Source organism: Microtus oregoni, unplaced genomic scaffold (assembly GCF_018167655.1).
Source record: "Microtus oregoni isolate MIOR12 unplaced genomic scaffold, Mior012 000006F_ref0000085, whole genome shotgun sequence".
Classification (NCBI taxonomy): domain Eukaryota; kingdom Metazoa; phylum Chordata; class Mammalia; order Rodentia; family Cricetidae; genus Microtus; species Microtus oregoni.
This window is the reverse complement of record NW_024543065.1, coordinates 25,851,102-25,877,786: the sequence shown is the minus strand read 5'-3', so window position 1 is coordinate 25,877,786 and position 26,685 is coordinate 25,851,102. Positions and strand designations below refer to the sequence as shown.

The window sequence follows — 26,685 nt, the reverse complement described above, 5'->3', positions numbered from 1 at the left end:
ATCTAGGAATGGGGAGAGAAGACCATGGAGCCTTTGTGGTCTAGGACAAGGCGCACCACTAAGGCTTTGCTCCGACAGCCTTCTTAGAGTGGGTCACATAAATCCCAAGAGGTCTAGCTTGCCAGTGGGGATTGCAGGGCAGCCAGGCAGGTCACCACTGCTACTCAGGCTAAAACAGGAGAAAAGGTGGTCCTGGCATCATGTCACAGGCAGGAGCCCGGCTCCCCTTTAAAGTAGCTTTGCATGGCTTTAGAAACAGCTGCGCCTGCAATCCCCCAGCATCTACTGCACCAAGATACAGCCTGCATGACCAGGTCCCTGTGCTTGATCTTACCTCCCACAACACCATCACGGGTTTATCATGGCCCACTTTCATCTTGAATACCCCAAGCTGGTCCCCACCTCTAGGATCTGAGCTTACCATCTCCATGCAGAAAGAGTTTGCCTTAGATCTTTACAGCTCAGCTTCTACTTGGCTCTTATCACCTCAGGGAGTTAGCTCCTGGCTGAGCTACCTTCTCTCTCCCCTGTTTTATTCCCTCATCACTAGGGACGGTTTATAAGAACAGGGTGAATGGGGGTTTGGACATCATTCACCAAGCATCCCACAGCTCCTTAGGCAGTACCCGGTAAATGAGGAATAGTTAGTTACAAAGGACCCATTTTGGACTGCACAGCCTGCTTGCTTAAGTCTTGGTTTGTTAGCTGCCTGCTTCTCCTCCTCTTCCTCTTCCTCCTCCTTCTCCTCCCCCTCCCCTTTCTCTGAATCAGTTTTGTCCTCCAGAAATGAAAAAGACAAGGTCAAAGAGGAGAAACTGCCAGGGCCTTGAAAGCTTTTTCAAGGGAGATGCTGAAAGTAAACTCAAGTGAAGTTTTCACTCTTCAGAGCCATTTTTGCTACCCATATCCTTTAGTGAACGGCTAATAACATTTTATTTGCTTTAAAAGGACTAGCAGGCTCTAATCATAGGGTGTGTTCCTTTTCCAGGAGGCGGATGTTAGTGCTGTTAATCAAAAGCCTTTGAATCAAGGTCAGATGATTTCGAGCAGATTATCTCCCTGCACAACATGTTTGTGTCGCCTAGCAACAAATCGTATCATTAAAATCACTAAGCACATGGGCCGAGTGTTTGACTAGCTGTAACTCAGAGTTCTGAAACAGCCACCTGTGGTAACAAGTCACACCAGTGTATATGAAAATGACCCACCTCGTTGGTTTTTACATTAGAGTACCAGCAATATAATCCCCAGTATCATCCTCTTGTTCAAAACAAAGCCTAAATACCAAAGGGTCAACCAAAATGAAGCCAATTCTTCTGTGTGTGGAACTTGGGCCATTTTTTTCTGGAAATGTGGCTAGTTGCAGAGGAAAGTTGTTACATTTAAAAAGTAAGTTTATTAGGTAAATAATTTCAATTGCCCAAGTTTTTCTTTAATTTTTTTTGTTTGTTTTTTACATTTTAACTTACTTTGTCTTTGTGCACTAGTACATACACACGCATGCTTGGAGGTCAGAGGACCACGTGTGAGAATTGCTCCTCTCCTTCCAGCATGTGGGTCCCAGGGATCAAACAGGTTGTCAGCTTAGTGGCTGGCACCCTTACCTGCTGAGCCACATGGCCAGACCTCATTGCTGTGCTGTAACCTTCTGTTCCACTAGCATGACCAGGCCTTGCTAGCTCCATGCTGAGTACAGGCCGAGGTGCTGGAGTTTGTGTTCCCTAACTCAGGAGGGACTACAGATTCCTTCCCATGGCCTTGCTCTTGCCTTCCCTGGCCTGCCACTCTCCCTGCCCCACCTCCTCTGGCCCGCTGCCTCGCTTGTGGCACCTTAGTAACATCAGTCTCCTTGCCTCTTTGACCTTCTCATTCTTTAGCTTTCAGCTCAACTGTCTGTTCCACGAGACCCAGTCTGCCTGCCTGCCTAGTAATATTCGTTCCAACCCCTGGCTATTTCCTTTATAGCATATATGCTTTTGTCATGTTGTGTGCCTGTTTCTACTTCTTTTCTGTCTGCTTACCTCGTGTCTTGTACTATCTATGCAGTGCCCAGCAAACAACATGGCAAATTTTCCTAAGAAGTTCATTCACCTCCCTTCTTTCTCTTCCCACCATACAATTAAAGATGGCCTTTCAAATACTTGATGTCACAGAAAGCTCTACCAATGATTAGAGGCCTCTCTCTCTTCCCCAGAAGGTAGAATCTTCTTTTTATTCACTCGACAAATATTTAGAGACCCTCTACTCCAGGCACACAATGAACAAAGATGAGTATGATACAGTTCCCTTCTGCAGCTCAAGATAAATAGAGACAGAGAGAGATGTGTGCGTCTGGAGGTGTCTGTTTTTCAACACAAACCCACACTAGTCTGCGTGCGAAGGGGAGGCATACAGATCAGCAGCCACCTACTTGAGAATCGCTGCTCAAAAATAGCTTCCCACAGACTTGTCTCCTGTGCCTAAAATTCCATCAAGAGCGTTTCCTCTAGGAGATGGAAGGTGGGTGATGTGATAGACAGATGACTTGCTAGCGCAGTAACTCCTCAGCACTGAGCACAACATGAAAACAGCAAGAATGAAAATCTTGCAGAGTCTTAAATGAGCACCCAGCGCTGCATGCTGTTTGTCAGTCTCGTGAGCCGCTTGGCCTCAGTACAGACGGTCTGCATGTCACAGGGCTCTTACCACTTGGAATTGTAAACCAAGCCCTAAACGAGGTTTTCCATGTATCAGGGAAAACAGTCAACATTTTTCTTCCTTATTAAGAATGGTAGTAAAAGAGCTTATGAGGGAGAAAATAAAATCTGATTTTCAAGTTGTCAAGAAACATCATGATAAAATGCAATCGGTTTAGCCAGGAAACAAAATGGCCAACATAAATTGTTAGAAGAACTCCCACAGCTGTAAGCAGCTGGGGCTCCTGCAAGGCAACTCCTTCCTTTATCATTGCTTCCATCTGGTTTATTTTTCCTTGCCTTAATTGTACATGCATTCTAGCATACAAACAATCACACGTGCCTGGGAACATTTACCCACATGTCCTATTCCGCCTCCTTAATAAGGAAAACAAAAATTGTATAAAGCATAAGGGCTCATTAGATTTAGTCCCTTCTTTTGCCCAAACATTTTGCTTTTATTTATTTATTATTTTATGTGGCTTAGTGTTTTGCCTGCAGGTATGTCCATGTAAGGGAGCCAGATCCCATATAATGGAGTTACAGTTGTGAGTTGCCATGTGGTGCTGGGAATTGAACCTGGGTCCTCTGTATGAGCAGTGTTCTTAACTAACCTCTGAGCCACCGCTCCAGCCCTGCCCAAATAAATTTGTATTGTGGGCTTGATTCGCTTGTTTCATCACAAGTTTCATCTGGAGAACTTCAGTGGAAGGGTTCTTAAACAACAGGCCAACTTCTGGAGCTGTGGTAAAGAAAGCTGTAGGCTATTTCATTGCTTGTTTTCATCGCCTTTGGATTTTGGTTTTTATATGAAAAGGGTGACCAGTAATGTTACTTTTGCTTTAATTTGCAAACTGCAAAGACACACCATTAGCATGGTGATCATTATTTATTTATATATTCATTAACAGGCAAGGAAGTAATGCCCTCCTAAAGCCAAGGAGAACCACGTAGCCATGGTTTCCACCCCACAGCCTCCCTCAGGTGGACAGCGCTTTTGAAGTGGTTTTGTTGGCAATTAAGTGCAGTTATAGCCCTGACATGACACTCTGCATATACCTGTCCTGAATGGTTAAAATCCACGCCAACCAGAGGGATCTGAGGGTGAAGGCTTCCTCTACAGGGCTGGGCTGCGTGCAGGATCCATTTCTGATCACAGGAAAACCAAAAGCAGCTAGTGCTGAGGCCTTGCTAGCAGCCAGCCACTTTTCCTGTAGCCTTTAATGCATTATCTCATTTAGTCCTCACAGCAACCTCCCAGGAGTCTTTGCTGCTAGGCACATCATTAATATTCCAGGGCTGCAGTATCCTGCAGAAAACCTTAAGCACTGGACCATCCTGATACCTTCCCTGGGATTAGGGCTTTCGGGAGCAAGGGTCAAGGAGATGCATCATGAACTAGGCAAGCTCAGGTTTTACGCATTCTTTTTTGTCCCCTTTGACTTCTATTTATCTTTTAATTACAGGAATGCTTTGCTATTTAAAAATTAGCAAAAGTATATAAGATTACAATTAAAACTACACCTGTCCCCTCTTAATCCTTACATTCTCTCATGTTAATGGGTGGTGCAATCTTTCGGGACTTCTAAGGGTAGATATGAACATAGTTTCCTTTTGAGTAAACATGTATGGGATCAACTCTGTATCCTGCTTTCTGCCTTAATCCTTTTTATGTCAGAATATGTACACTGTTTTGTGCTACACAACGGGGACCAAGTAGACCACTGCATAAATAAATCCTGACATGCGGGTGCTCTTCAACCTATGTTAAGCTATGTCTCGATACACTCATTATAAACTGAGAACGTCAGGTCAAACTGTATTTACTGTACCTAAGCTCCTCAGCATGATTACCTTCGCAGCAGAGCGCCCTATAACTGATGTGCTGTTCACTTCGAGCTCTGTGGCTGGCCATGCACTGTGGCTCCTCCAGTCTCTACCCAATCCATCATTTCTTACCATCCTGAAGTTACACTCTTAAATCAGGAATCAGCTCTGCTGCTCTGGCCCCTAATTAATAGACAGTGGTTTGCTTTTTTACTTTCATGCAATGTTTTATAAATATATTACTCATTTGTGTGTACATGCATGTGTGCGCACACATAGGTCAGAAAAGAGCATCAGATCCTTTGGAGCAGGCGTTTGCAGGATACCCAGTTTGTTATGTGGGTGCTGGGATCCAAACTCTGATACTCCTGATCTCTCCAGCCACCAACAGTGTTGGTTTTTATGTTTTGAATTTTTTCCTTTTAATGGCTTTTTTTAAAAAAAAAAATAAAATAATATGTCAGTGTGTGGGTTTATGCACTTGAGGGCAGGTGCTCACAGAAGCCAGAGGCATCAGATCTCCCTGCAGCAGCAGTTGTAGGCATTTGTGAGCTGCCTGATATGGGTAGTGGGAATTGAACTCAGGTCCTCTGCAAGAGCAGCACAAACTCTTAACTGCTGAGCCATCTCCCCAGCCCTCAGTTTTATTAAATATGCTGTTTGTATGTATTTTTGCTTGTTTGATGTTTCTATGGGACACAGTACTAAAAGTAAGACTACTATCCAAAAGGGAGAACTCACATTTTTGATAATGAAATTGCCTTCCGATTTCCATTCCTATCAAAAGTGTATGAAGTGTTCATTGTCTTTTACCCTCTAGCAGCAAGCATGTGCAGGGGTTTTATTTTTGCATCCATAATTACATAAAATATATTGTTACTTTTTTAATCATGTGTGTGTGTGCATGTACTGAATACACATGTATGTGAATGCGGGCACCTTGGAAACTAGAGTATCGGATTTCCCTGGAGCTGGAGCCTGTGAGAACTGAATTCGGGTCCTCTCCAAGAGCAGCAAATGTTTTTAACCACTGAGCCATTTCTCCAGCACCATTTGTGGCCTTTCTTAAGCTAGGTCTCATATGCACTTTGGCGCTTTGTATTTGTATGTGAATTACTCCCATGTCCACCCCAAGTTCTCTCCTGTCTGTCTCTCTTCATCTCTGCACTTTTGAGATCAAACGCTCCCTTCGAACCCCCTTCAATGGAAGACATACAGAGAACAAGGGGAAGGTGAGCTGCTGAAAGAAAGCCAGCGCTTAGGCATGAGAGACGAAGTGTCCCCATTGGGACATGTCTGCCTTAAAAGGAGGCTGCCCAAGGGGGCAATGCTTACCTCCAAAGGCTTCAACAGGAAAAACTTTCCAGTGGGAAGATCTTTCTGGACTCTCATTATCAGAGTCAGTGCTTGTTTTGCTATCATGTGGAGCAATCTCCTGTCTGCTTGGGACTTGCAAGGTCTTTGACTAAGTGTTCACACCTCTGCACCTTTATCTAAGGGGTTAATCAGAAATGCAGATAAAAATAATGCTTGTCATAGAATTGGTTATTAGACCAGAAAAAAACTTTAAATGTCTGAGAACAGAGAACAAGTTAATGATAACTCATCAATAAATCTAATGAAATACAGTTCAGCCTTTGAGCACTTTATCTAGATTTTACATTTGCGCATGCGTGCGCGTGTGTACATGCTCTTTTGGGTGCCACAGTGCACATGTGGAAGCCAGAAGACAGTTTGCAAGATGGCTCTCCATCCATCATGTGGGCCCCAGGGATGGAACTCAGGTTTCAGGCTTGGCAGCAAGTGCCCTTAATCACTAAGCCATCTCACAAGTCCAATTCAACATTCTAAGCGATGCTGGAAGAAGTACACTCAGTGTCATTGGAAAGTATTTTATATTAGGTATATTTGCAAAGGATAAAAAAAAACCCAGTGAAATAAATGTAGCAAAATCCTAATAGGGAATTCTATTTGGGTAAAGGAAATATCCCTTTTCAACTTTTGGGCATATTTCGTTTGGAGGAAACTCCCCTCATACTGCTGTTAGCAGAAAAAGTATCTTTACGTGCAGGTAAGTAGAATTTCAACAGCTTTTAAAACTAACCTGGAGACTTCTGAGAACTAAACCTGCCTATCAAAGTTCGATTGTAGTGACTCAGACTTAAGAAATCCACCACACCTGTGCTGTGGTTGGCACCCAGCAGGCACCTGGTCCCGCCCACTTTCTCAGCCAACTCTGATGGGAAGGGAACAGGGAAAGGAAGAACCCAGAAAGAAGCCCAAAGAACTAGGACAAATGAATTTTCTAGCAATCATCAGCGGCTTCTCTGCCTCAAAGCAGATTTTAATTGCTCAACAGGGGGATCCGCTTTGTCCTGAAAGCTTCCTAGAGGGAGATTTAAGTGAGATGGGTCTTGGCCAAGAAAATGCATCCTACTAAGGCCCCCTGGCAAGCCAACTGCATGCTGAAATACCGTGCCCCAGAGAACACTCTCCCTTACTGCCAGTCTTCGGACATGGGCAGTGTTGTTCAGAAGCCCAGAAGCGATAAAGATCACTTACATGGCGCCTGGTGATAGGGCCCTCCGGGACAATGATACTGATAGTTCCATGGAGCCTGTGGGGACGGATTGAGAGGAGCCCTCTGTGCACATGCTGGATACCTCTGAAGTTCACACTGAGGGAACTCCTGGGACCTCAGAGGCCCAGGGAGGTCTTGCAGGTAACATGTGGAGGTGAGGGGCAGTGGCCTTTCCAGCTGTCTGATGCCCAGGACGTCTTGGGGCTGGGAATCATACCCGGTGTCTATCGTGGGCACATCTGGGGCTGTTCTGTTCCTGTGGGGTCGGAGCCGAGATACTGTCTCTTGGCCACCACTGGAGGAGTCAGCCAGAGCATTAGGCAAACTTGGGTCCGACGTGTCTGAGTCATGGCCAGTGTCGGGAGAGGCTGCCGAAAGCTGAGCTCCCAGCCGTCTATTGCGTTTTTCCAGAAGTGAAAACCGGTGCTCAGGACGGAGGGCGCCAAGCACAGACTCCGACTCAGGCTCACTGGCTTCAGATGAGCATGAGCAGAATCCCTTGCCAGGATCAGGGTGCCTTCTAAAGAAACTGGCATCACTCTCCTCCAGGACTTTAGTGCGCAGGTCAGTGACCTGTTGTGACACTGGCTGGTGATGGGCAAGTTTCAGGGGAGGAGGGCGAGCCTGACAACGGTCTCCTGAAGCATGGCGAGAGGCTTGGCGTGCTGACAAGCTGCTGGGTGCCATGTTCCTTGTATTTGGAGCAGGTGGTTCCAATTCCTCTTCCAGAGAATATTCTGGGATTGGTTTCAGCAATTGACTTGGGAATGGTTCTGATTCGTCAACCTCCACAGGAATGCTTCGGCTCATTCTAGTTTCTGGAACAAGAGAAAGCAAGCCAGTCTCAGAAGATAGAGCATCTTCTGACCTTAAAGGACCTGGTTCAGGATGTGGTTTAAATTAACAGTCGTGTGACACCGCTGTCTGCGGGGCCCCAGTCACAGCGAGTGGTGTACTCAGCCATTCCAGGCAAAGGCACTAATGTGTATTAAGATATTTTATCTGGAAGGCAATTGAAGAAATATGACCAGAAGTCATTGTGTGGTAGGAACTGCTTACCAGCAAGGGGAAACCACGGCTGAAAAGCAACTGCCGCTTACTGAGAAGAGAGAGATTATCAGAAAGTGGGCTGCCTTGTGTGTTTGGAATGCATGATGCAAATAATCCCAGGAACTGATGGGGAACAATCTCCAGGACGTACTGTTGTTGTTTTTTTTTTTTTTTTAAAGTGAGAAGCAGGACAGGGTGTCTGAGAAGAGGAGCAGCTGTGAGTGCCGGTGTGTGCATACCCTTCTTTATGGGTGTAACCGCGTGATGTACACAGACCTGCACTGAGGGCGGTCAGAAGTGCAATGAGTTTTACCTTTTGAACTTACATTTTATTTATTTTTTACTCCAGTTGGCTATTGCTTAACAACACTAAATAAACCTAATAACACTAAATACGTTTCTTAGAAAAAGAAAGCACAAGCTTAAAAACAGGTCATGGTGACATTTTCCACTCAACAACTTGGGTCGTTTGGAGGATGTATTTACCTCCGGGCACTGGGCCTGTAATGAAGGAAGCCATGACTAAAGGCTTGTTCAACTACCCTTGGCCCCCAGAGCAGAGCCCACGATCCAAGCAATACTGCTTTTATCTCTAGAAATCAACTTAACACAATGGGGAGGAGGAGGAGCTTCCCTTGTCTGTCTAATCATTAGCTGGTTGCTGGATGCCCAGCTGTAGGGCAAACAGAGGAAAGCCTGGGAGATGGGGTGCTGTTGGGACACTAGGGGGTTCACAGGAGGCTGCAGAGCAAGTGTTGTAAGAGCGAGTAAATGTCGGAAATCCCGGTGGTTCATACTTCAAAGGGCCTCTATACACAGCACACTTCAAATACTAGAGAGAAAAAGGCTGTGCGGGGAGTTTAAATTCCAACTTTGGATCCATGCGGCCTTTCAGCCACCCCCGTTTACGGAGAGCCTCGTGCGCCTAAAGTCGCAGAGTACATAAATAAATTATTGTGCTAAGACAGCTTTGGAGAATAGGAGTTTTCAGTCTTTTACACCGTGTGCCCACTCCAATAAGAGAGGGCAGCCTGCATGGCAATATTCCCCTTTCACAGGGCAGGCCAACAGTTTGCTTCTAGATGGAACCCAGGGCTTTCCAGAGTAGACAAACATCTACTAAGGTAGAGCGTTGGTCCCTGTCCACTGGGCTTAACTGTCTACAGAAAGCCAGGCATGTTAGCACATGACTATAGTTGCAATTTTTACAGAGGCTGACGCAGGAGAACCGCTTAGGCTGAAAAATAAAACATTGCTCTTGCTCCCTTGCTGCTGCAATCCTGTGCTCTTCCTGGCACACGGGAAGCAGCCTCAGCTTCCACCTGCCCTCAGCCGTCCCTTCCCAGGCTGTTGTATACATCCCTTGGAAGAGATCCCGCCCTCTAACTTGGTTTGAGCTTTTGAAAATGACTAAGAACCTACCAAAAGATAAAAAAGTAGCCCGCCATTTTACTATTTTAAAATCATTTCCTCTTATCCTTACAGTTTGTCTGCATCTACAAAATGGGATACACTGTGTAGCATGCTTTTCAGCTCAGCCAGCTGGGAAGCAGAAGTTATCTCTCGGGTGGCCGAGGCTGTGTGAGCTCGCCTCCCTGAGCCTGCGGATAAGTGAGAGGTTGAGGAGGGTGGACAGCGAGCCAGCTAGCAAAAGGATGACATTCTGCCAGCTCTTGTCATGTGATTCACATCCCTTGCTCAAACTGCAAACACTTCGGGTGCAAAGGCTCCTAATCTCTGCGGGTTTTCAAATGTGGATTTCTGAGAAGTAACTTCCTACCCAAAGCAAATTTTCAGATTTGACTTTTCTAGCTCAGAGGTCTGCCAGGGGCTACAGGGAGGCTAATATCACAGGTGACAAGTGTGGCCATCTCACATGCCTTAAAACTGGTCTGTAAAGGGGCACATGGCCCCTCAGGTGTAGGAAACAAACCTGTCATGGCAATGACAACCCTCACAGTAACACTGTAGCATCAGTAATCACTACAAAATGAGAATGGACCCCGAGGTTTGAAGTGAGTCACCACCAAATACACACAGACAGCAAGCCCTTACTCCATGTTAGTGGCCCACCCCCAAGGCATAAGCTCAATTACAATTGTTTTGCTTTTTAAATGTCTACGGGTAGTGCAGCATGAAAGGAAGAACAAGGAGACAGTGAAAGCTCACCAGAAGTATTCCTAAAGACACGGACAGCCTGTGCCTCCTGTGTCTCTCGATCTGACGCAGAGAGAAAACACGCAGGCAGGCAGCAGGACCTACCCCAGGGTGCACTCGTTCTCAGAATACCCGCATGGCTCCCTTCCTTTCTCCTCAAGTGTCGCCTTCTCAGTGATCCCCCTGGACTCGCTTGGTAAAGTGTTTCTAGTCTCCCTCCCTTCCACGCCCTCTCTGTTTTCCCATCCTCGTTAGCAATCATTACCATCTTACATATTCCTCCGAGATAGATAATGTAAACATTTAATCCTGTTTGCTTCCAAAATATAATTCACCACACCGTGACTTGTCAGTCCACTACCCACAGCCCTGACCAACACCTAGAACCACACCCGGCACTGGTAGACGCTCAGTAAGGGTGTGCTGACTGAATGAATGGTCGCTGTCTACTGTACAGCAGTACTTGCAGCTGGATGGTTCCCTGGCAGGGTTGGCATTTGTAGACCTGGAACCTCTCAGCTCCAGCCCTGGTCAGAACTGGTCAGCCCTCTCCCTGACAGTCAGAGGGAGCAGCAGCACATAGGTTAGAGGGGTTAATCAAAGATGCAGTTTTCACTGTAGTAAGACATTGTAGAAATATTATTCCTTAAAAACAGCCCAGTATTTCTCCACTGCTAACCATTCCCACTTTTCTTGTTTTCTTCTAGGCTCGCTCCGTGTTCTGTTCATGTGACTCTCACCCTGCTGTGGCCTGTACTCCAGTCACTGACACAAGGCAAGTCCGGGCTGATGTAGAAAGTCCCTACTCAGCTAGCCATGACTTTGGAGAAAGCCCCTGACCTCTGAGTGGACAGAAGACCTGGATGTCAGCGCGTGGGAGCCCTGGAACCTGCATTGCTGGGACAGCTCCAAAAGACTAGGAAGCACAGGCTTGTCATACCTGGAGAATAAGAGCATGCCTGCCACACTGTGGCCCTCTCTGCGGGAAGGGAGAGGCTAGGAGGAAACCTGGTGGGTGGGGTTATGGCTGGGACTCCTGGAATTCTCAGGGCAGTTGCCAGGCTCTGCTTAGAGACTATGATAGGGCGGGGCCTCCATGCTGAGGGTGAGCAAATTCTCCCTTGCTCTACGAGGAGGAAAGAAAGAACTATCAGAATTGTGAGTCTGTGGCCCATGACAGAGCCGTTTCACCTCTGCAGAGAAGTGTGCACATGGTGCCAAACGAAGTCTGTAAAGACAAGGGATGCAGCAAAGACTCGAGACAGAATGTCTCTGGGTTCAAAATGCATTGTGTATCTGGACAATGAACACGCTGTCTTTTCACAAATAATGGGGAAGTGCCACGCGAACTGAAGTGGAAACAGCTCCGAATATATTAGTTTAAAAAAAAAAATAAAAGAGCCACCTGGCTGGCTGTGATGTAAGACTGTACATGTGTGTCATCTCCTAGAAACTAGAATAGTAGTCATCTGTAGGCAGGGAGCAGGGGGATTCACTTTCCAGAACGGCCTGAGCCTTTCCTAATGTGTACCGAGTGTGTATCTGTCTACCGGACTCCTTGTTAGAATACCATTGACCTGGTGTTCACAACAATTAAGAACCAATGCCAACCGTGACTCCCACTCCACCTCCAGAAGCCCGTGAACTCCCCAGAATACAAAAGACAAAACAGAGTGCCTATTGGCTGGCTGAGCTGCAAACAGAGGCTAGGTACCGAACAACTGCCAGAGTGAATGGCCCCCACAGTGAACGGCCACAGTCAGGAACCATAGACCCTCTGTTCCAGCTCCAGAGACAGCAGCCTTCCTCGTGGAAGTCTCGCTCACCCACTTCGGCCGAGAACTGCAATTGCTGTTTCCAGCTCTTGTGTTTGCATTCCCTGTTCTTTTTTCTTTTTGTGAGAGAGGGTATCAACTGCACCAGTCATATCCATGACTGCCCCGGAACTACACATAGACCAGGTTGGCCTTGATGTAGCCTCTGCCTCCTGAGTGTGGGGGGGGGGGGCGGGGGGGGCTGTTTTCTTTTTTATGTGTATGAGTGTTTTGCCTGCCTATATGTTTGGCACCACACCTGTGCCTGGTGCCCTGGAAGGTCAGAAGAGGACATTGGATCCCCTGGAACTCGAGTTACAGGCAATGGAGAGCTACCATGTAGGTACTGAGAACTGACTGGGTCCTCTATAAGGGCAGCAGCCTCTGATCACTGAGCCATCTCCCCAGCCCTCTTCATTCTCCTCTGTCAGTTTCTCCATCTCTCCCCAAACCTCTGGCTTTCCTCTTCCCCTCCCAGGTCCGAGGCTGTGTCGTCTACTCTCCCCCAGCCCCCAGCAGGACCAGCTATGCAGTCAAGACACTCCCCACCCAGGATGTGTGCCCCTGGTTCTCTTTCTAGAATTGCTCACACTCCTTCCTCCCGCCTTTCTCTGCACACAGCCCTGCACTCGGCTCAGATCTTCCCTACCGTATCAGCGCGCACCTTCACTCACCAGAGTCCTAGAAAGGAGCTCATTGGTCTCCACAGACCTCTGTGATCTCACCAGGACCTTGGTCCCTCTGGTCACCCTGGCCTCCCCTCTTGCATTCCATCAGATGGCTTCCTTCCCCTTCCTGTTTGAAACCCAAGGCTCCCCCAGGACACAAGTTAACAGACCTAAGGTCACAGTCATGCTCACAGTTCACCGTGGCTCTGACTTACAGGTGGTTTTGCCCTGAATCAACACGTATTTCTCAGGTGTGAGCTATTCTCAGAACTTAACTCCTTCTGGATGCAGACATCTGGATTGTGATTGCTTCCCTACCAGCTGTGTAATTAAATGTCATGACCATGACAAAGTTGCTTCTCTGTGTCATTTTTCTAATCTACAAAAAGGAAGGACTAGCAACTCTGGCCCATAGGGGTGATACAAGGCTAAAACGTATAGCATGCCCAATGCCGAGCCTGGTCCACATCCAGTTCTTAAGTTACTTTTATCCCAGCCAGAGACTTGGCTTTGGAATAGTTTTTCTAGATGCCGTCCCACACAGGTGTACCAGCTACAAAGAGTGTCATCCGATCCTAGTGTATGGGGACCGTAGCTGTGTAACCAGCGAGTGTACACGAGAGGACTCCACATTTGATTCATGGCAGCTCACCTGGTCCTGGGCCACAGGCAGAGTGAGAGTCCCATTCTGCTATTCCTCCATGATACACATTAAAGAGCTTTGCGAAAGCCACACGAGAGATTGGTGAAGGCAAACCTGCCTAAGGATCTGTCTCCCAGCAGAGAGAATGGTGGAAACAAACCATTGAGATCCGTGCTTGGCACATTTTCCCTACAAAGGACCAAATAGCACAACCTTTCTGGTTTATGGTTCATATGGTGTCTCTTTCTTGTATTCCAGTGTGTGTGTGTGTGTGTGAGAGAGAGAGAGAGAGAGAGAGAAGTGTGTGTGTGTGTGTGTGTGTGTGTGTGTGTGAGAGAGAGAGAGAGAGAGAGAAGTTTCTTATTCCCCCGAGGCAGGGTCTCTCACTGAACCTAGGCTGACTGGCAGGTGAGGTCCTAGGATCCACCCATCTCTGATCCCCAGCACTGGGTTAAAGGCCTGCACAGCCATGTACATCTTTTTCCATGGGTCCTGGGGATTTGAACTCGGGCCCTCATGCTTGCCCAGCAAGACTCTTACCCTGGTGCCTCACTGTGTGGGGTTTGTTAAACACAAAGCTAGGGGCTGGAGAGATGGCTCTGTGGTTGACCATGTATACTGCTCATGCAGAGGGCCTGCGTTCTGTACCCAGCATCCACTGGGAACACAGCATCCACGGATGGCTTAGAACAACCTATAACGAGATCCAGAGGGACCTGGTGCCTCTGCCCACCACAGACAACCTTACTCACATGCACATACCATGCCTCCCACACACAACTAAAAATCAAAAAAAATTAATATAAAAATACTTCTTAGCACTAGGCTAGTATAGAAAGACCTCATGGGCTACCTTTGGCCTAAGAGCTGATAAAGACTATGCTGATGTAGCAAAATGCAAACCTAATAAAATGGCTCTAGTTAAGAAACAGTGCCCTCTCTTACCTGTTAATACTTACTGAATATTGTGCATAAAGTCGTTACAAGGATCTTTACACACAGTATAAAAATATTCATTTAGTTCTCACTGTGACCTGAGTTGATAGGGACTATTGTTGGCTCTGTTTTATAATGGGGAAACTGAGGTACAGGAAGGTTAAAGAACTTCCTCAAGGTCCTATGCCCTGTAGCAGTTCAGCTTAGAGCCCGAGGGCTGAGCCGTCTGTGTTGACGCTCTATTTATTTGAGAGGGCGGGCAGCCTAAGTGGGAACTGCTAGCAACTCCGTTCTAAGTCGGTTTCAGAGCGGTCACCTTGACCTGCAGAGGCGTGGGTGTGCGTCAGTGAAGGAGGAAGCCTGGGCATCTTTCTCTGGTGCCATTGCAATGGAGGGCGCTCTGAGACCGCAGCGGTATCTTGACCTGGAGAGGCATGGGTGCGCACCTCCGGTGTTCACCGGGCCCCACAGGAGGAAGCCTGAGCGACTTTCCCTCGTGCCATTACAATGGAGGGTGCCGACTGCAGAGGCATCTTGATTTGGAAAAAAAAAAAAAAGCCCTTGATTGGATCTCATTAAATTTTAATCATAAACTGAATTCAAAATAAATTGAAACCTGGATGACAGAGCACAAACAAAGGGCAGTGATAAATGGCAGTGCAGCTGGGACGGGGACAGCGTCCAGGGGACATCTCCGAGGCAGGGACGGATGGGATGTAATGAAGGTGCTGGGTCCCTGGAAGAAGACAAATAACAGACAAGGAACAGAGGAAGGGCGAGTGAGCAGCCTGAGTAATTAATAAACGCCGCCACAGCTCCTGAGTAATCAAGACTAGCTAGTCACCAACTGATTGGATTTGGGCTGCTTTTTTTGAGACACTGTCTCATGGAGCCCAGCCTGGCCGTGGAATCCTGATTCTCCTGCCACCACCTCCTAGATGCTGAGATTATAGACAAGCCCCACTACATCAGGCCGGATTTTGTTTTAATTTTTTTGTTTTGTTTTGTTTTTTCAAGACAGGATTTCTCTGGAGCTTTGGAGCCTGTCCTGGAACTCACTGTTGTAGACCAGGCTGGCCTTGAACTCACAGAGATCTGCTGGCCTCTGCCTCCCAAGTACTGGGATTAAAGGCATGCGCCACCACCGCCCAACTGGATTGTTTTTAAAAATATGTATGTGTGTCTGTGGACTTGTGTGTGCAGTACACGTGTGTGTGTGCTTGTGAAGGCCCAAGGTGGACACCAAGTATGTCGCCCAGTTGCAGGCGCATGTGTGTGGAGGACCGAGCCCAAAACCACGTACCCTCTTAGGTCACTTCTCCACCTTCTGTATCGAGGCAGGGTTTCTCCCACCTGGACTTTGTGGGTAGTATGGCTAGCCAACTTGCTCCAGGAGTTCCCTGTCTCTGTTGCTAAGCACTGGGGTTCTAGGGGGTCTGCCACACCCACTTGACTGGTAGGTGGGTTCTGGGGATCTGAACTCCAGTCCTGAATTATTTCGTTCTTAAAAAAAAAAAAACAGTTTGGGTTACTGATAAGGTTGAAAAGTCCTAGAGACATATAGCATGAATATTTCGGGGGGGCATAATGAATAAATAGATACATTTATAGTTGGGAGGATCCTGAAATCCAATTTGGATCAGATACTTTTAATTACAGATCCTTGGGGTATTTCTTTTACTCTCTGGGAATAATTTAAATTTTCTTTTTACGTTTGTTTTTTTCTATGGTGTGTTGCCATGACGCCCATGCACAGGTCAGCAGACAACCAGGCAGGAGTCTGTTCTCCGTTTTCTACCATGTAGATCCCCGGCATCAAGTTCAGGCCGTCAGCCGGGTGGCAGGCACCTTTAGGAGCTGAGCCATCTTCTTGCTGGCCCCCAAAGAGTAGTTATGTGTGTGTCTAAAAATCACAGATCTTTAGAAATATCTGTAAACTCAAGAATTTCTTCGTCTACTGCCCAAATGTATGCAAATTACCATAAGGCTGTTTTGCTTAGTGGAACCTTGGTTTGGGGAGAACCAGTCAACTCGGGTTCAAACTCCACTGAGCAAGCACTTCCAAGCTTACTTGCAGAATTTCCCTGAGAGAGAAGCTGTTCCATTAGGGCTTGCCAGAGGCTCTGAGCCGGGGTGAGCCTTGGAGACAAGGGAACATTCGCTGGACTTTGCACAGGAGAATTCACAGCAGGCTGAGGGCAGTCCTTATACTCTCCTCTGACTAGCTGAAGTGACCTTGGGACTGGAGGATGGAGACTTCTGGGAACAGACTGCCTACCACACTGAAAGCTGCTAATAAAAACATTTAAAGAAACAACCTCAAGCCAGTTCGGGCGCTTTTGTTGCCCTTATTTTGTTTGTCTGCTTGGTTTTGTTTGTTTGTTTGTTTTTGTTTTTGCTTACTTTACGAGACCTGGTCTTTCTAAAGCTCCCTTTTGTGATTCCTCATTCAGGTCACAGAGTGAAGAAGGGACAGGAAGGAGGGGAAGGGTTTGGAAGAGAGAAGGAAGACAGAACTGCGCCTGCTATGGCAGGAAGATCTTGTAATCTGAGTACAGGTGCAGAAGGGTCAACGGGACAGTCCCAGGAGAAACACAGGAATGTGCAGGGTGGGCCAGTGGCCAGGTTGTCTAGGCAGACGACTCAGGATAGGAAAAGTTCAAAGATGGGCATGAGACCTGTTTACCCTTGGAGAGGAAAGGAAGAGCGTGGAAGGTTGGGCACAGGAGCCAAGTTTCCTTCACCACTTGGCGTTGCCAAGACCCCAAGTAGACTAGGTCTGCAGTGGGTGAGCGGACAGGCTGTGTGAGGGTCTCCCACCCATCAAATTGTTTGATTTCAGCAGGGCCATCTGGGAACCAAACCATAATGGTAGCGTGCTAAGGATGCCACATGGATGAAAGGCCACCCTTCCTCAGTGAGTTTATAGCCTGTGGTCCCCAAGAAGGTCTAGGTGCCCACCTGTGCACGCACCTGTACACCAGCACGCACACCTGCACACACACCTGTGCACGCACCTGTACACCAGCACACACACCTGTGCACACACACGCACACCTGCACACACACCTGTGCACGCACCCGTACACCAGCACACACACCTGCACACACACCTGTGCACGCACCCGTACACCAGCACACACACCTGCACACACACCTGTGCACGCACCTGTACACCAGCACACACACCTGTGCACACACACGCACACCTGCACACACACACATGCACCAGAAAAGTAAGCAGAACACTGAGGTTGGAGCACACACGGACTCTAGGAGCCACGCTGGGTAGGAGACAAAGAAGGCTGGCGTGGGAGAAGAAACCCTATGTTTCATGAACTAAAAATATCTGGGTGACAACGCATTGAGAAGAAACAGGAGAGGCCTAGGGGACAGCTTCTCGATTCCAAACATCGGCTACTTCTCGTGGAAAGCCAGCTGGACTTTCTGATAAGGAAATGGGATCAAACATTATGGGTCATTTGGTTGAATGTGAGAGGAACGGGAAGTGGCCTATGCCTCCATCTGCGCTTTTCCGGCAGCAATTGCCTGCAGTCCGTATATGTATGTTTTTAAAGGCTAATCTAAAATTGCCTGCAGACGAAAACGATTTGAATTCAGGATCTAGCTGAGATTTCCATTCTGCGACGTGTAAAACATTGATTTAATTTAGACAAACCACTCCGCCATCATCTATCTTGCTGAATGCCTGCTAAACGACGCCTGGAAATATGACTTTCTCCTCTTTTAATTTTCAGTCTATTTGAAAGTCACTGGCGCCTTCATCTTGGGAGGTGCGGGCTTGAACGCTTTGTGTCTCTGTACCCTCTGAGAATCCCTGAGCGGAGGATGCTTTCCCTCCAGCAGCCTGTCACACTGCCCACCCCTTCCTCCTGCTTAGCCAGACCCATGCAGTGAAGACATCAGAATGGCCTCATCGCCCATCTCCTCAGGCCTGTGGAAGGGCTGGGAAGGGCAGCACCCAGTTAAGCATGGCTGTGGGGAAGCCTTCACCCATCCAAGCGAGGCTGGGTGGCAGCTGGCAGCCACACGGACCTGCTACCCTGGTTTAGATGATCATGCTTCAGATTTAAACCAAGGATCAGGAACTCGTCACAAGCAAGATGCGATGGAGGCCTGGTGCCCTTATTCCAGAACACACAGAGCCACCTACAAACACCACGAGGCCTACACTAGAGCCTTATACCCAACAGAGAGTTTCACAATACCCAAGTCCGCCAGTCGCCCCCCAGCCAGAACCTACTGGGACTGTACTGACAGTAACTGATCAAAAGAAGCAATAATTTTGTTTTTTTCAAGCCGTGGTTTGGAAAAGGTTAAGGACCCAGTGGACCTGCTATCTAATAATGAGTCTACCGCAGTCACCAGCCTCACGTGGTGCTCAGAGGTGTTTCGCTGTTCCCTTGCCCCTCCTATTAAAGGCCCACACACTGCCTGCTGGGGCCAGGAGTGCCTTCCTGCTCCAGCTCCTGGCCTCTGAAGCAGGATCCGCTGCCAACCCTGGAGCCTGCCTTGACTCTCCGCGAACACATGGGACATGAGCTAAATTCAAGAAATCCCATTTTCCCCTATGTGGTTAAAGCCAAAAATGACGGCTGGATTCTAGGCAGCCCTCCTGCAGAGCTGCAGCTGACTCTCCCACCCCCATCCCTCCACAAGCTCCTGCCCTGACAGCGGCTTTACCTTTGGCCTGGAAAGCAGATGAGGGGACCTGAAAAACTTTTTAAAAGTTTATGTTCAAGGAGCCTGAGTACCTCTACGGTGTTTGATCGTATGCCAGGTTCTGTGGAAAGGGGGGGCCTGGAAAAAACGTAAGAAGCAAAGGCCTTTCTAATGGACTGGTAGCAGAGGTGAAATTTATATGTGTAATAATCAGTAAACAAAACATGTCTTCTAAGACCACCCATTATGGTACCCTTCAGGAACTATGCTGGCCTTGTTTTGTTAGAGAGGAACTTAGACATAATCATGTTAGTACACACACACACACACACACACACACACACACACACACACACTGCAGATGAAGAAATCCAGGCTTCTGGGAGCCAAAGAGGATTGCCACACAAAGTGGAAGGAGAGCTAGGAACCAAGTTTTCTGACCTCTTTTCAAATTATTAATTTGGTCTCCTCTCACTCACTCCTTTAAAATACAGTCTCGGTAGTCTAAGAGGCCACCGAGAACTAGAAAGTCACAAGAAGGTGGCTCTTAAAAAAGCGCCCCCCTCTCCCGCAGCATGGTCCAGACACAAGCAAAAGCCTGGCTAAGGGGAATGGAGGAGGGTGGGGGCGAGGGTGTCGAGAACTTCCTGACCCAAGAACGTGATGTTGATTTTCTTTCTTTTTTTTCCCCCAGCATAAAAGCAGGATAGGGAAAAACTGGGAGTTGGCCTTCCCGCTCTGTCACTGACGTGTCTGGGGCTGGAAGCCAATTACTTAATCCTTGCTACCACGGCTCCCTCTTCAGAGAAACAGTTTTGATTTGTTTAAAAGACAGGTTCTTGCCACGTAGCCCAGGCTAGCTCTGTGCTCACTATGTAGCATGATTTCTTGAAACCCGAGGAGACAACTTGGAGTAGCTTGGTGGTGTCCTGTGTTCCTCTCATTAAAGAGTTAACCTCCGCTCGGCCTGCCTGAAACACTAAACCAGAGGCACATTTCTTAGTGGAGCTCTGTCGTACTCTCAGCTCAAAGCTGGTCTCCAGATGAACAAGGTAAAGGTGGGGAGACCAGGGCGGGCGGAGGAGGAAAGTGAGGCCGGAACATTCTGGTAAAGGAGAAAGCAGGGGATTGGAAACCCTGTCAGTGGTTAAAGAGGTCAAAGCAGGCACCAGTGAGATCACTCACCTACGACGGCCACAGACAGGCAGGCCCGGGGGGTGGTCGCTGGCTCTGCTCTGGGGCTCCACCTCGGGCCGGGCGGCTCACACCTCCCTCACCCTCTCCAGTCCAGGTAAGTGGTAGGGCAGGCAGTGAAGCAGGAAGTGGATGCTGTATGCAAATCTCTACGGGGAGGAAGCCTCTGCTCCGCAGGCTCCCCTTGGGCAGTGAATCAACCGCTGAGAAGTCTCTTTATTTCTTAAAACAGAAACCTCCTTCATTTACCAGAGAGTCAGCAACCAATTAGGCGGCGTCCTGATTTTACCACCCAGATAAGAAACTGTGAGGAATGCCCCGGCCTCGGGGGTTACTGCGGTGCCTGAGAAGGTGTCTCCGGGAGACTGAATCATTAGCAGCTTCACACGAGGAGACTAGGACCTTGTGATGGGAAGGGATACGGAGCAAGAGGTTTTTTTTTTTTTTTTTTTTTTTTTTTTTACAGTGTCCTTTAACTCTCTAAAACAGATCTGCTGCCCATAGCTAAGGAGCTAGGATTCTGTGCCTACAGCCTTGTGCAGAAGTACACGCGCGCGCACGTACACACACACACACACACACACACACACACACACACACCCTCTGCTTCTCATTTCACGATCTTAAGTTTATTTTTCATTTCCCCTTGTTTACTCAGTGGCCTACAGAATTTATTCCAAGAAGGGGGATACTAGAGCAAGATGATACCGCAGCCGTGTGTGCCGGTGATATAAATCCAAGTGATTTGCAATGCATTGGAGGGTGATGGGAGCCAGTCTAGGTGTGAACCCAGCCTTGTCACCAGCCGGCAGGGCTCCTCGCCGCCTCCCAGATGCTGGACTTGCTCACCTGTAGGTGTCTCAGACTGAACCAGTCCTTGAAACTGACTCTCTTCCCCACCCTCTCGGAGGAGACAAGTCCTAGAAGGTCCCCAGCCAGGTTATAGCAGGTCTACCCAGGTATTACCCTTGCAGCAGGTTGCTCCACACTTTATAAGCAAAGAGAATGTGGCTTGTTTTTAAAACATTATGATCAAGGTGGTATACATTGTGGTGTGTTTCTACAATGGAGTGCTATGGAGATGTTAAAACAATAAATGGCTGGCTTTGTTATTTCTACGAATTAACATGGAAAAGAACCTCTGAGAAACTAGTTAATGAAACATTATTTTTGACAATATATATGTTGACATATGTAGGGCGTTGCCCATGACCTTGTGGACAATCACTCCATACACGCTAAATGATCAAGTCAGAAATGCCTGGAGCCAGATCTGGTAGGCAGCATAGACCTGTTATTCTCATATTTATTACCTCGACCTTGAATTTTCTTTTCTTTTTTTCTTTTGTCTTTTCCTTTTCTTTCAAGATAGTTCCTCTGTGTAGCAGCTCTGGCTGTTGTGGAACTCGCTCTATAGGCCAGGCTGGCCTTGAACTCACAGAGATCTGCCTGCCTCTGCCTCCCAAGTGCTGGGATTAAAGGTGTGTGCCACCACCACCTGGCTTCAGCCTTGAATTTTCTGCTTCGAAGATTATTATCAGATCTTTTGAGAGGATTGGGGAAAACAACTTCTTTGTGGAATGGCTGAAACCAGGATAATTGTGGGGGAGGGACAGCTACCAATGCTAGGGGAACTGAAAAGGAGAGAATAACGGGGAGTCCTTAAATGGGCTGGGTAGAGCCTCCAAGGTCCTTCCAGAAAGTTCTGCCTTTGGAACCCTTTCCATGAGGAGAGTCAAGACAGCCTTTTCTTCCAGTTCTCCACGAAATGAAAGCTGTGTGGGGTGACACACCGGAAGCTGACGCTCTGCCGGCAGTTACTCAGCTCGCTCCTCTCTAAACCCATCATGAGCTTGGGGAATGGGATAATAGCTCCTCACTCAGAGCTCTGCGGGGGCCCTTCTGGAAAGCAGCCCACGGATGTAAACTGTTTATACAGCGTCTCTCTGACTAAGAAACTTCTGTCTGAGCATGGCTGCTGAGGTTTGACTGAAATACGGATGACCAAGGGCATGCCTGAGGTCTGGGACATAGACACCTCCAGTTCCCCGATGCTTCCCACTATCATCCAGATACTCTTATGTAGCCCCACAGAGAGCAGTTCTTTCCTGAGGACCTTTGTCCACTTTTAATCATGAGAGCAGTCCTGTGAGGTGCAGTGACTGTCATCCCCCCTGTACCTTTGAGGAACACAAGGCTCAGAGACATCTAGTAGCTTCTTAAAGGACACATAGCTAATTTGTGGGGCTGTCAAACTCAGAGCTGTCTCTTTCCTCCCTCAGCTGCTCAGCTCTGGCCTCCGTTTCCGACATGTCTGAGTGGAGCATAAGCAGTTCACTCTACACAACTCTTGACAATGCTCAAGAGAAGGAAGGAAGCCATAAGTGGGTGGAGCCATGACTGTGTCAGTCATGTTGGGTCCAAGTTTACACATGATTGTTTCTGTCAAAGAAGAAAATATCAAATCATGGAGTCAAGATATAGGCCAACTATTGTTTCCTAGAAAAAGTCCTAAGGGAAGGATTTCTATTGGCCAGGTTTTAGGGGTTTCTGTGTCTTTGTTAATTAGGGTATGTCTTGGTTGCATCTCTGTTGTGAAAAGATACCATTACCATGGCAATGTAGAAAAGAAAGTGCTTAATTTGGGCTTACTGTTTCAGAGGGTTAGAATCCATGACGGTGGAGCAAAGTCATGTTGGCAGGAGCATCTGAAAACTTACCTCTTCATGAGCAGGTAGAAAGCAGAGAAACAGTGAAGGGAGGGTGGGGTACAAGTCTTTTGAAACTTCAAAGCCCTCCCCCAGGGACAAACCTCCTCCAACAAGGCCATACTTCTTAAGCATTCCCAAATAGTTCCATGACTGTAGTCAGATTTTCCTGTCCCTTCCATCAGGTCCCAAATAATGACACAGAGACTTCTTATTAATTATGAAAGTTTGGCCGATAGCTTAGGCTTATTCTTAGCTCAGTTTTATAATTTAAATTAACCAATCTCAGTGCCGCGGGACAATGGTCTGTACCCTGTTAATTGTATTTTAATAAAACACTGATTAGACAGTAGCCAGGCAAAAAGTATAGGTGGGGTGATGAGAACAGGAGAATTCTGGGAAGAGGAAAGAGTCAGTCTGCAGTCATCACTGAGCTGCAGAGGAAGCAAGATGAGAGGGCCTTACTGATATAAGATATTGGGCTACATGGCTAAAAGAGATAAGAATTATGGGCTAATATAAGTTACAAGAATTAATAAGAAGCCTGAGCTAATAGGCCAATCAGTTTGTAATTAATGTAGACCTCTGTGTGATCCATTGGGACTTAATGGCTGCAGGACAGGGAGGGACAGAAACCCCTGGCAACAAATGGCTCCCAGTGTGGGGACAATGGTTTGTATCCTGTCAACTGTATTTTAATAAATGCTGATTGGCCAGTGGCCAGGCAGGAAGTATAGGCAGGACGATGAGAATAGGAGAATTGTGGGAAAAGAAAAGATTCAGTCTGCAGTTGTCACCCAGCCACAGAGGAAACAAGATGGGAGGGCCTCACTGATATAAGGTACCGAGCCACGTGGCTAACACAGACAAGAATTATGGGCTAATGTAAGATGTGAGAATTAGTTAATAAGAAGCCTGAGCTAATAGGCCAACTAGTTTATAATTAATGTAGACCTCTGTGTGCTTCTTTGGGACTGAACAGCTGCAGGACTGGGCAAGACAGAAACCTCTATCAACAGAATGGCACCCAACGTGGGACAGCTGCATCCACATAAAACCTGAGAAAGCTTGGAAAGGAGTTCTAGACACTAAAAAACAAAGTTTAGCAACATTTTTCTTTTCTGATTGCTGGCAACTTACTGCAGTTCCTTTAAGAGAGTCTTACTAATTCAGTGGTAGCAAAAATAAAAAAAGCCACATGGTTTTGAAATGGCTTCCTGGACTGTGCTGCCACTACTTTCTCTGATTCTTTCTGGAGGTCCAGCTACTGAGCTTTTAAATAGGGGTTGTGGGCAGCATGTAGCAAGTTACTTGGTGACAGCATGGGCCAACTGGTTATCAGAGTTGAGGTGGTAAGGACAGCTCCCACCCGGCCGTCTCAGAGGCAGTAAACGGACTTCTACTATGATGGACTGGGTGGAACCAAAAGGCAAAGCAGCCTTACCTGGTCAAAAAAGGATTATATGATGCACAATAGGACAGATTCAGACAAAAGAAACTTCTAAATGGTTTACAGTGCATTTACAAATATATGTAGGTTTGGGAGAGAAAAGAAAAAGGATAAAGTCTTTAAAATAAAAAAGAAAGAAAGAGAGTAGTTGGGTGTGGTGGCACACACCTTTAATCTTAGCACTTGAGAGGCAGAGGCAGGCAGATCTCTATGAGTTCAAGACAGCCTGGTCTACAGAGTAAGTTCCAGGACAGCCAAAGATACGCAGAGAAACCCTGTCTCAAAAAGCCAAAAATTAAAAATAAAATAAAAGAAATAGAGTTTAAAATAAAGCCACAAAAAAATAAAAATGCACAGAGAATCTGGATACTGTATGTTATTGTGTTGTCTTTAAATTGTTCAATGACTGAGGAAGGAGCAAAGCTGCTAAAAGATATTTGATTATAAATGCTGCTGGATTAATCTAATATATGTATTTTGAAAATGTCTTGACTTCAAAATTTAAGTCAAAAGGTATGCTACATTGGAGAAGAGGTTTTGCTTTTGTTTCCACAGGAAATGAGAGGCTGTGGATTCATTTTGGGCTGAGAAAAGTCAGATTTGATCAAGGAAGACCCTCTGAAGAATCTCCAATAGGAGAAGATGGTCCAAATGATCCAACGTTTCAGAGAACTTCTGTTGGAGCTTCCTCTGAGTTCTGCATCCATAACAGTTTCAAGACTGCTGGCTGAGATGATCAAGCCTCACAGAATATTCCATTCAGAAATTCAAAGATTATCAGCACCCCCAATCAGCAGGAAATATCCTAGAAAACTCACTCACATTCCCAAAAAATGGATTATGGATGTTTGCCTTTGTTTAGAATGTTGGTTACTAGTTGTTATGGATAATGGTCAGGAGATTTGATTCAGAGTTCTTGTTTTTTGTTTTTTTTTTAAAGGGGGGTGGGGGGAGTGCTGTGGGACAATGATCTGTATTCTGTCAATTGCATTTTAATAAAACGCTGATTGGCCAGTAGCCAGGCAGAAAGTATAGATGGGGCAACCAGGCAGGAAGTATAGGCAGGGCGAGAACAGGAGAACTCTGGGAAAAGGAAAGATTCAGTCTGCAGTTGTCACCCAGCCACAGAGGAAACAAGGTGAGAGGGCCTCACTGATATAAGGTACCGAGCCATGTGGCTAACACAGACAAGAATTATGGGCTAATGTAAGCTGTGAGAATTAGTTAATAAGAAACCTGAGGTAATAGGTCAACTGGTTTATAATTAATGTAGACCTCTGTGTGCTTCTTTGGGACTGAACGGCTGCAGGACTCTATCAACACATCTCTATTAATCTATGTGATTCTCCGAGGATCATCTACCTCCTCTATGTACTATCTATCCCGCTTTCCTGATTCCTCTGTGTATCCACCCTTCTGCTTCCCAGTGTCCTCTCTGTCCCCCAAATCTTGCTTAACTCTTGACTGTTGAGCTCTTTATTAAACCAATCTGAATGACACATTTTCACAGTGTACAAAAAAATTATTCCACAGCACATGACTGGGGACTAAGTATTCAAAAATTCAACCAAATGAACCTACCAGGAACCATTCTCATTTAAACCACCACAGGGTTGCTGTGACAGAGTACAAGAGAGTGGGTGGCTTAAACCATAAACTTTTATTGCTTAAAAGTTCTCAGGCTAGAAGTCCAAATCAAGCCACTAGAAGATTGTGTGGGGGTGGAAAGCCAGCTTCCTGGCTCATAAGGAGCCTTCTTGATCCGTCCTCATATGGTAGAGGAGCACTGAAATGCTCTCCGGTCCCCTTTACAGGGGTACTAGTCCCATCCACAAGATCTTCCTATGACAACGTAGTTGCCTCTCAAAGGCCCTCTTTCCTAGTGCCGTTATATGAAGTAGGTGTAAGATTTCAGCACGTGAATTTGAGGGATAATGGACATAGAATGTTGTTTATAACACTTGGTAATTTTGCACACAATCAGATAAAGGCAGTTTCCTCCGCTCTCACAAAACTAAACCAAATCATGGTACCTAGTGCTCAAGGGGAAAGAAAGGACTAATTTTTGTGACAGAACTGATTTTTCCTTTTTTTTTTTTTTTTTTTGATTTTTCGAGACAGGGTTTCTCTGTAGCTTTTGGTTCCTGTCCTGGAACTAGCTCTTGTAGACCAGGCTGGCCTCGAACTCACAGAGATCCGCCTGCCTCTGCCTCCCGAGTGCTGGGATTAAAGGCGGGCGCCACCACCGCCCGGCTTGATTTTTCCATTTTTAAATCTCCAACTACTATCATGAGAAGGT

At 46.9% G+C, this 26,685-nt stretch overlaps 1 protein-coding gene and 1 long non-coding RNA gene across 3 annotated transcripts in view; one reads left to right on the top strand and one right to left on the bottom strand.

Annotated features, from left to right (window-relative positions):
* The window catches only part of LOC121449560, a 124,688-nt gene extending 112,402 nt beyond the window's left edge, over positions 1-12,286 (top strand). Inside the window, exon 3 of the long non-coding RNA XR_005974535.1 lies at positions 10,998-12,286. This is a non-coding gene — a long non-coding RNA (uncharacterized LOC121449560). The remainder of the gene's footprint in view (positions 1-10,997) is intronic.
* Traf3ip2 (TRAF3 interacting protein 2) overlaps positions 1-20,593 on the bottom strand; it is a 42,425-nt gene extending 21,832 nt beyond the window's left edge. The window contains exons 1-2 of one of the 2 annotated variants that reach the window (XM_041654074.1): positions 20,220-20,593; positions 7,065-7,901 (exon numbers count right to left, since the gene is read on the bottom strand). In XM_041654074.1, the coding sequence (XP_041510008.1) occupies positions 7,065-7,893 (829 nt within the window). In that variant the 5' untranslated portion in view covers positions 7,894-7,901; positions 20,220-20,593. The remainder of the gene's footprint in view (positions 1-7,064; positions 7,902-20,219) is intronic. The other variant, XM_041654075.1, reaches the window with a different exon arrangement.
* Between the last annotated feature and the right edge of the window lie 6,092 nt (positions 20,594-26,685).